The 10687-nt window shown below is 36.8% G+C and overlaps 1 protein-coding gene across 1 annotated transcript; it reads right to left on the reverse strand.

Annotated features, from left to right (window-relative positions):
* Nucleotides 1–2816: 2816 nt before the first annotated feature.
* On the reverse strand, nucleotides 2817–9184 carry LOC138330956 (uncharacterized). The gene is made up of 5 exons (XM_069278426.1): nucleotides 8961–9184; nucleotides 6847–7351; nucleotides 4776–4901; nucleotides 3996–4681; nucleotides 2817–3275 (listed from the first exon to the last, which is right to left on the reverse strand). The coding sequence occupies exons 2-4, from the start codon at nucleotides 7316–7318 to the stop codon at nucleotides 4011–4013; spliced, it is 1269 nt and encodes a 422-aa protein (XP_069134527.1). The 5' UTR covers nucleotides 7319–7351; nucleotides 8961–9184; the 3' UTR covers nucleotides 2817–3275; nucleotides 3996–4010.
* Between the last annotated feature and the right edge of the window lie 1503 nt (nucleotides 9185–10687).

Below are 10687 nucleotides of genomic sequence, written 5' to 3' on the forward strand. Positions count from 1 at the left end.
CAAATTATACCAGTTTTTACGGTATATGATATTGGAATGTATCCCAAACTTTTTATCATATTATTTGCCAATAACACTGTTATGATATCAGAAATATCTGATGGTCTACAACAAATTAAATGTTACATGAATTTTAACAATATTCCATAACATGGAAATTAGAACTTAATATCAGAAAGATAAAAATGGTGATATTCTCAAGACGTAAATCGGTACAACAACACCAGTTGATGTTATGGAATACAGAATTAGATTTATAAGAATTGTTTACATATATAGGTACAGAAAATAATGTTAATGGTAGCGTTTTTAAAGAAAGGGGAAAAACCTGCTGAACAAACAATTAAATCGGTGTTTGCTATTTATAAGAAATAAAGGAATGTATCTCTTCCTGTTCATCTTAAACTGAAAATATTGGATTCACGTGTAATGACAGTTTTATTATACTCATCAGAGATATGGGGATTTGAAAATAAAAAATGTAGAAAAATTCATTTGTAATTTTGTAAAACAATACTGAAGTTAAGAAAGTGTACAAATAATTTCATGGTCTATGGTGAGCTAACAAGTTATCCTGTTTGAATTGAAGTTCGGATACAATGTATATCAATCAACTTGCTGTGTTACAAAAGAATAATTACAAAACTTGTTAAAAGTAGACCAATTGACCAATTTATTCAAAAATCACATGGTGATATTGATAAGTCTTCTAGAGGACTGATACCGTGGTCCCAGGAACTTGGTGACAACAGTCATTAAGAATGGATCTTTTCATTAACATCAAATTAACAAGGAAAATGCTAAAGGTGTTATTATAAAATCATTTGACATATAACATCATAGGAAATATTAGAATGGGCTTCCAAGATTTTAGTATGCGTCTCTTATTTTACACTTTGGTGTCCAAGGAATCCTCAAAAGTCCAAACTGGAAGGAAGACCAGCCAAATTTATTTCTTACTTTACAAAACTACAGTAGTATTGACCTTAGAGATATATTCCTCCTATCATCGAGACCGAGTCATTTAGTACTTTGTTTATTACTCCCACTACGCATGCTCAGGGAGTATACCATATTACAAGTATACCGAGGGAGCATTCACTACACAGTATACTCTAGATGGCTCACATCTTGTCAGGGTGTCAGATATCGTTAACACAAGGCCGGTACAGATGGCGTCACGATAAGGTCCTACGCGATCTAGCAATATATAGCAATCATTGTAGAGGAAGAAAGGAGAAGGGCGCGCCCAAAGTCAACACCCGGTAACATGAAGATTTGTGTAAGGGAGGGCGAGACAGTGGAGCAAAAGAAGGCGGTTACAGCATCATTGCTGGATAGGAAAAAGTACTTGGAGCTCAAAATGGACCTGGATGGATGGCTTGTCTTTCCAATAGTGGAGACTACATTATGTCCAGACATGATTTTCCTGCAGCATTTAGGAGAACGAGGAAAGGCAATGTCATCAGCCTTGAGAAGAATTGGTGAAGCTGCCGAGAAAGTATCTTGTTGGTAATGGCACTGTTGGGGCGACATAGAATAAAAGTTAGGATATATCGAGTAGTGGATTGGCCACCACAACTGACACACCAACTGGAGGATATCGTGGTTTACGGTTGAAACATATGAGGATAGTTGGCGACAACTTAATGAAGATGGAGACTTGACACGTGAGCTTCGAGGGGCAGAAAACCAGGCATTTAAACTACAGGGATGCCGGGAAGATGATGCAGCATTAGAGCAGCTGTAAGTGTTAGACTATGTATTATCTCCAACAACAGTCTCATACCGCATTTTCATCAACTTATGCGGTTATATGAAATCAAATTTTAGTCAAACTAGGAAGACGTACGTAGATGAGCGTCTCGCGCCTAAACAGTACTATGCAGATACAAGAAACTGATTTGGAATGAACAGAAATTATGATGTTTTTTTTGTATTGAATCAAATTGTTGGAAATCTATTTTTTTATTTAATTGTGCTTTAAAGCTATATGTGCCATATTTTTCATAGTCACGAATCAACGAGAGCTTTTAATATGTTTTTCAACTCCAAAAGTTACCAACAATTTGAGAATTACAATACTTTCAATCCATTGGTTTTAATTTTAAACTACACAAAAGAGCTGAAAATGATTTTTGGCAGTACTGCCAAACATCATTATATTAACATCTTCAGTGTAGTGAAATTAGTTCAAACGGTCAGACCATGAAGCAATATTGTTGTCCCCAATTTCATTGCACACTTTATCAGTATTATTAGTAAGTTATTTCTGAAGGTATGTTTCCATCTAATTATGTATAAGGCATAAAAACAAGAATGTGCATAACCTATTTGTTCTAGCTAACGTTTATGGGGCATTTGTATGTTTGTCTGTCCATTTGAATAGTTTTCACAGCTTTATTCAATAAAATTTATGGTTTTAAATAGATAATTAAAGAAAAAATAACATGTCCAAATTTTCGGCCAGTTACGGCACATATAACTTTAAACTATACTTTTTGCCATCCTCGATACTTTAGGGGTTATTAACACTGATGTTATATCCATGATATTCGATCCCCGGCACGGACGTTAAAATGTTAGGGTTTTCTCCGGGCACTCCGGTTTCATCCAACACTAAGATTTCTCGCACGCTTACATTCGGACAATCGAGAGTGATTTGCATAAGATGTTCATAACTTGTTTCGTAATCGATGTAAATTAATAAAGTTGATGTTTATATTTCTCCTATCCCATTTCACGGTGATTTATTTTCAAGGTTTCTTTTAGCCGCGATAAACGCAAAATTTAATCTTACACGAAAAGAAGTCTGTTTGCAGTAAACTTTATTGTATTAAATACAGTAAATATCAGAAAGCAAATTTTGTTTCTTCAACAAATAACATATAATGATATTTATAAAAAAAAACTGAAATGATTGTCGAATACATTCCTTGGTTATCCACGTTGATCGGTCCGATACAAACGGAGCGTAGTGCAGTTACCCACTGGGTTTCCTAGTGTGGTCGAATACAGGCAATCTTCAAAATGTCTATCCAGAATCATCTTAGGAAACCACAGCGATAGTAACCCTTGGAGTTTCGAGGATGCCACGGAAGCCACAGTGTCAAAACTCCATTACGCACTTTTCAACAGGTCGCAACCCAGCATAAACTGATCACACGTATAACCGACGACAGAACTTTCAGGATTAGAACTAGAACGAATTATGGATTTGTGTTTTCACTTCGCAGGGTGTGCATTCCCTTCAATTGCTGTTAGTGTGACAAGTCCTGAAATGGTATATCCATACAATTTTATTTCTATAAAACAATTTCTGCAGTAAAATATTAAGATAAACAGAACATCTATCGTCCATAACTACGTCATCGCAACACGTTATAAAAGTATATCCACGAGGAAGGCTCTGGGTTCTGTCCCCTGGCCGAGACACACCAAAGTCTATAAAAGTGGTAGTTTCTGCTCCTGCTTAGCGCTCAGCATACAGGGAGTGGGACGACTGGTTCGCCCGTTGTCAGTATAATGTGACCGGGTGGGGTGTGTTGCTTGGTGTCTGCGGCGGCATGCTTCAGTGATATAGCACTATAAAAAGGGCAATAGTTCCACTATACAAGAAGACACAACATGAATATACCGCAGTCTCCCAAAACACGCACCTCACACAACATACACGCAACACATCACATACATGGGAGGCCGTCCTTACATGACCATAGCTGTTAATATGACGTTAATTAATCAAACAAACAAACCGCGAGAGCTACGTTAATGCAACACGTGTTAAAATAATTATATATATATCAAAGAGAGCTACGCTATTGTAAAATGTATAAAACTACGTACATCCAAGCATGCGCAAAATACAAATAAAATCTAAAAATAAAATTGTGGATATAAAGTTAGTCCTTTAAATGAATCAGTCACGCTGGTAGAGGCCATATTGGTCTTCTTCTTACTTAAATAGCATTGTCAAAACAAAGGGTCCAACGCACATGTACCGGAAGATCCTATTTGTGGGATGGATTCAACATGCCGTGCTTGTTTCGATATTCCTCAAGTACATTTTGTCGCATATATTTGAAGGTGAAGTCGGAGTTGGGCAGAAACTCTTCAACGGTGCTATGCTCACTAACATAGTCAAAGTATGGCCTGTGATTTGTGTCCCCTGCATCATAGCTGTAACATTGAATGGTGGCGCAGAAGTCGTCGGTGCTGTTCCAGAGCTTATGTGTCTGGAACCAATCTCTGGTGATCCATGTAACATCTCCTTTAATAGCTTTGAATGTCTTCACGGGTTTCGCGATCGGGTTTATCGTCTGCTTGTTGTAAAGAGACACATTGATTTGTCCAAACAAGACTTTGATGACCGCGTTTGCATTGCCATGGTTATGGATTGGACTGTAGTGCTTTGCTGGCCAAATCTCGAGGACGTACGGGATTCCAGGAGAGTTGCCGAGACTGTGTCCCAGGGTAACCCGTAAATAGGTCTCTTCCCGGCCACTTCCGGGACCGAATTCCCCAGCTTTCTCCTGTAATTTTTGATATAACAGGCATCCCTTTGTCTCGATACTGAACCGGATGGCGTCAGAAAGAAGAACTTCGTCAACTTCCGGTGGCCAGTTCAAATCAGTGTTACAGATATTGTCATAAAGTTCTTTACAGGCTGGCGACAGACTCCCTATATAAATAGATAAATAAATAAATAATAATAATAAAACAATGGTGAACCTGTCAGCATGCAGCTGCTATAAAAAGTGTCTATCTAAACTTACCAGTCAACATGTAATTGCCATTGTCCAAGGTAAAGAGTGTAGCTTGTTTGCTGTCCAGAACGAACGGCGATAGATTGCGGATAAATGGATTCTTTCGGAAGGAGACACTCTTTTCAATATCTATCACTGTAATCAAACGATGAAATTTGACTAATAAAATAATACGACACTAATTTTATATGTAGTGTAATACAAGATCTGTATTTCTTTAGTTTATCTTAAGTATTCGATATCTTTTCAACAGATGAAATACATTAGGAAATCACCATCTTGAATACTTGCTTGTAATTGCTAATGTTCGGGAGGGAACTAATATTCGAGGGTATTTTGATTTTGCTAACAATAAAATTTGCGTTTGATAAATCATGGTTTTGTAACTTGCCGAAGGGCCGTTGAGCTTATGTCATGCCACGGCGTCCGTCGTCCGTCCGTCTGTCCGTCAACATTTCCTTTAAATCGCTACTAGTCATAGAATTCTGCATGGATTGTAACCAAATTTGGCCACAAACATCCTTGGGGAAGGGAAACAGAACTTATATAAATTTTGGCTCTGACCCCCCGGGGGCAGAAGGGGCGGGGCCCAATAGGAGAAATAGAGGTAAATCCTATAAATCGCTACTTGTCCTAGAGTTTTGATGGATCGTAACCAAATTTGGACACAAACATCCTTGGGGGAGGGGGAACAGAACTTGTATAAATTTGGCTCTGGCCCCCCGGTGGCAGGAGGGGTGGGGCCCAATAGGGGAAATAGAGGTAAATCCTTTAAATCGCTACTAGTCATAGAGTTCTGCATGGATTGTAACCAAATTTGGCCACAAACATCCTTGGGGGAAGGGGAACAGAACTTGTTTAAGTTTTGGCTCTGACACCCCGGGGGCAGGAGAGGTGGGGCCCAATAGGGGAAATAAAGGTAAATTCTTTAAATCGCTACTAGTCATAGAGTTCTGCATGGAATGTAACCAAATTTGGCCACAAACATCCTTTGTGGAAGGGAACAGAACTTGTATAAATTTTGGCTCTGGCCTCCTGGGGGCAGGACGGGTGGGGCCCAATAGAGGAAATAGAGGTAAATCCTATAAATCACTACTTGTCTTAAAGTTTTGCTTACATTGTAACCAAATTTGGTCATACACATCCTTGGGGGAAGGGAACAGAACTTGTATAAATTTTGGCTCTGACCCCCTGGGGGCAGGAGGGGTGGGGCCCAATAGGGGATTTAGAGGTTCATATTAAAATTCCTTGAGAAAAGAAACAATAAACCTGTATTCAGAACATTACTTGGCATTACAAACCAGGTGAGCGATACAGGCCCTTCAGGCCTCTTGTTGCTTTCAAAGGCTTCTAATGATGATTCACGGGAAAAAAACCTTCCGTGAATACAGTTCAAACAGTAAATCGCGAAACTTAACAACGCCAAATTTAACATCTATATAATAGCGTGTTGCATATGTGTTTTGGAAGATTTTAGTACAATTGGATGTTTTCGTTCTAGTGTAAGCGGAAGCCACTATCAGTTTTATATTTACTATAAGATAACGTTAAAGACACATAATACTTCATTCCGTCCCGTCATTCTATTACTTTTCCGTCTCGTCATATATATATATATATTGTATACTGATCAAGGGTAAATAAGTTAACAAAGTCCCCGATATTGTATGACCTTTACATTTCGTGGATGGTTTATTTTTTGTTATATTCAAGTTTACCAGCAAACATCCAGATATTCATTAAAGTACCGTATACAAGGTTTTAACACCAAATGACAGCTGACGAAGAATTTTAAAAACGTGTATACATATGCAATTTATTTAATATGAATCACACTATGTATGCATCGAATTCGAATTCATGTATATTTCTTTTGAAAATTGAGGCACAAATATTGTAGTCATGCTAGCCTTGGAGCACGATACTCAAAATTGGCATTAAAAGGTTTTTAGGACTCCAATGACAATGCTCAACATAACTGAAGGCATAGACAAACTGATAAAAAGGAATTTTGATCAATTTTGAATAAAGAAGAATGCTATTATATCCATTTTGTATAAATTGAAATATTGCTACGTACGATCGGAATCCGTATTTGCTGTTGTGGTATCAAAAAATTGCACGTATCCAAAATCTTCCGCATTAAAAAGACCATAATACTTCTGTCTGATTTCCTCTTGTTTTTTGGGTGTCCTGGCTCCAGCGAGAAAGTCATAAACCAGCTCAGTAGTTTCCTCCATGGTGTAACCTTTACCATATTTGAAAACGAGGCTATCCCTGTTGTAGCTGAACCAATAGGAAATTTTCCTGCCGGCGTCATATCCGCTGTCGGTCTGTGCGGTTTCTGCAAGCTTGGAATACTTGCCGTTTTGTGTTATACCGAACTCAGCCGAGTTTAGATCAATTGTGAGTCTGATATCGTCAGTAGTCGAAGCCTTCGTTATCTTTATCATAAAAGCATTGTTCCTGGTGATGTTGAAGGTGACGATTCCCTGTCCATGGACAGGCATAGGCTTGCTCCATGTTGGTTTACCGTTAAACTTCCCAGCCATGGTAATTGTTCAGCAGATATAGAATCCTCGATTCTGTGTTACAAAGAAAAAAGAAGAAAGCATCAGACATGATTTATTAAAAATAAGTAGGAATGTGAAGGTGGGTCGGTGTGCTGTGTATACTATATATTTACATCTTCGCTGTAGCCCATCCAAGTAACATTACCAAGATCAGTTTGGCATTCATCAATCTATGAACTGCATCCGCTTATTTTGACATTATTATATTTGTGATGCAACAATTGTCGGACCGGCAATCAAGGAAGATGATTGTTCAAATGACTGTTCCGTCTTTGACGATAATGAATTTATTATATATACAAAATATGGGATTTCATCATTAAATTGTTTCCAAATGTAAATATATGCATTGAACGTCTTTCCATTGGCATTCATAGTCAATAAAATACCAAATGGATAGAGGCAAGTTCCACGAAGAGCGCTTTGACATTCATACCCAATATAAATGTCAACTCGACAGAGCAGAGGAAAATTCAACATAAAGCGCTAGTTAGCGCGCTTAAAGGAATTTGTTTCTGTTTTGTTGACATTGACATTATCTATGAATGACAACGACTGAAAAACGTTTAAGGGTTACATGTACTTGTCGTGCAATAATTGCCTAATATATTAATTTGCGGTGTTAAACTTTCGCAATTTCACTTTGAACGATCGCGAAAGAAAGATGGGTTAATGACGGTAGGCCGCAAGATCTTAAAGATGCCCTACTGCTGACAAATGGTATTTTTCACAATCAAAAATAGGAGCAGACGATTTAGTTTTTTTTTCAGTTAAAAATGTACCTTCTTTACTCCATTACCATCATTGAAAATTTGAGCTTCTAATTTGACTTCAAATTAAAATAAAGATAATTAATTGCATCCCGAAAACATTTCATGTCCGACATAATCGCCCGGTACTTAACAGGAGTTATTACTACATATTTCAATTATGGTATGTCCAAGTAACGATAGACTCCTATGCTTATCCCTGTATAATGGTATTTTTTATGTTAACTTTTTTATTTTGTTCCAAGAACAGAACATACAAAATTAGTTATAATAGACCAAATATCAAAACATCGTTGATGGGAAGAGGGGAAGACGTTAGTACTGTATCACTTCCACAGTACGCTTTTCGTTTGTTCGATGTTTAAATGTGCATCTAATACAAAAGTCGGTCAAGCGTATGGAAATATATGCAAAACTTGTCGACAAATTAAAAAAGTTAACAGAAGTTATTTTAAGTCAACAACTATTACATGTATATTAATGATAAGATATACTTCTGAAATGCGTATTTACTACTTCAAAGACAAATATTCCAAGAATGTGTTATTAACACGAACCAAAAACACGGTCATATGGTATAGAATAAGTAGTGTAAAAATATTTACAAAATTACAAAGGAAACAGATATTATAATAAACTAGACCGCAATGAAAACTTCGTCGAACGGAGGCCGCAGTAGATCTAGTAGATGTTCGAGCGCGCAGATGCAGAATAACAAATCTATCGAGGTGCTTGATTCGTGTGTTAGCCTCCGCTCCTTGATGGGTTTACTCAAATTACAGCTGTGATTATTAAATATGTAGTAAACTTGAATATTTCTGCATTAATAATGATAGAACGAATATACATACCTCGCCTACTATACCTTTCGACCGGGTACGAAATATAGTCCATTTGTGTCCTAGTGCCTCTGAAATCACTCGGGCAAACTTTTTTGTGTTTTTCTGTCGATTTTCAATTATTTTATGCGTATACATGCATTTATATATTATTTTGTCCCAAAAAATTAGAACGACTACATTTAATATATACCGTACCACTCATAAGATGGCAAGTTCACAATTTGTAGACGTGACGTATAATTTTCTTTCGAAAAGATCTTCAAATTGATATGTTAAAAAACAATTCTCCTTGTGAATTTGATGTTTTGTATCAGTTTTATTGTCTAAAGTCACTGGAGTACCCTTAAAAATACACCTGTAATATCGTTCACTGTTACCGTATCAGTATTAGTGTCACGTATGGATAAAAAATGATGGAACTTCAACTCAACTTCAAAGTCACACAGTCAACTAGTGTACCGATTCATTTGACGTACTACTTTGGGCTAAATTAACTGTTTTGATTTGTTGTGCCCAGTTTTACTATGGGATCGAATAATAGTACCCTGTATTTGACGTTGTTGCTTAAAGGTTAGACATTTCTCTCACTGTAATTTTCAAAGAAAATCTCTGCAGGTCTGTGTTTTGCTAGTGTTTTTTTCTCCTGCACTGCCTTTAATTTTGCTATAAGATAGTCCAGGTGTGGATATGAAGTCAGTGATAGTAACCCCTAGAGTATCGAGGATGGGTTATATGTATCACCGTTAATGCATGTGGTAGGTTTTTATAATGGATTTAACTATTATTATGTATAGGTATTCATGTAAGCGAATGATGTAATGACTTCGCACATTACCTGATATGTTAAAATATTAAAGTTTTGCATGAACACGCCTTTCGTTTATTATTTCACATGGATGAAGTAGGTGCAAGTGTTACATAATTTATTTTGCACTCGGTTTTCGTTTTCTGTAAACAAATTAGTTTAATTTAATTTATTGTTTTCGAGTCGTATTGATGAGTTGTACATCAATACCATTTGTAAAATTATTTCAAATATAAACAATGTAATTGATTATCTTAGTAATTTGAATATGGGTATGAAATTATTTTGAGAAAGAAAACATATTTTAATATTTACAGTCAGTGGTAAATTGATAGTATTAACCCCGTTGATTTCAACCAAAGGCTATTTCTCGATAAATTGAGTATGCCATGCGTAATTTGCAGCCGCGCGATTGAATTTATGTTGGTCCGTTTCAGAAACTGTTGGTGTTTTCATTACCGATCGTACGTTCGAGGAACATGTATCAAAATAGGTTAGAGCAAATGAACGTGTACGTTTATAAATACAAATGTAGAAAAGTTCTATTGTTTATGTTACTACCGTATCTCTTTGAGCAATGCTTCCATGCGTATGATAAATATACGATGTGTACAACGTTTTGCACATATCGATGACGTCGCAATGTTTATATCTTGTGTCAGCAACAATGTGTTGTTCGCTACAACGTGTACATCATATTTGTATTATTGTTGTACGCAAATGGATAAGATATGTCAGAAAAACAACAAGTTTTACCGAAACATGTAGCACGACAATACAACTCGTTCACGGGAGTCTCGGGACTGATTTGTAAGACTATCTACGATAATCGCCGGAGACTTTATACCCTACACTATGTTCGGGTGTTTGTACATGTTCCTCGACCGATGTCCAATTCATTTGAATGTCTCTAAAATCCGAAAATAATGAC

The sequence above is a fragment of the Argopecten irradians genome, chromosome 9 (genome assembly GCF_041381155.1).
Source record: "Argopecten irradians isolate NY chromosome 9, Ai_NY, whole genome shotgun sequence".
Taxonomy (NCBI): domain Eukaryota; kingdom Metazoa; phylum Mollusca; class Bivalvia; order Pectinida; family Pectinidae; genus Argopecten; species Argopecten irradians.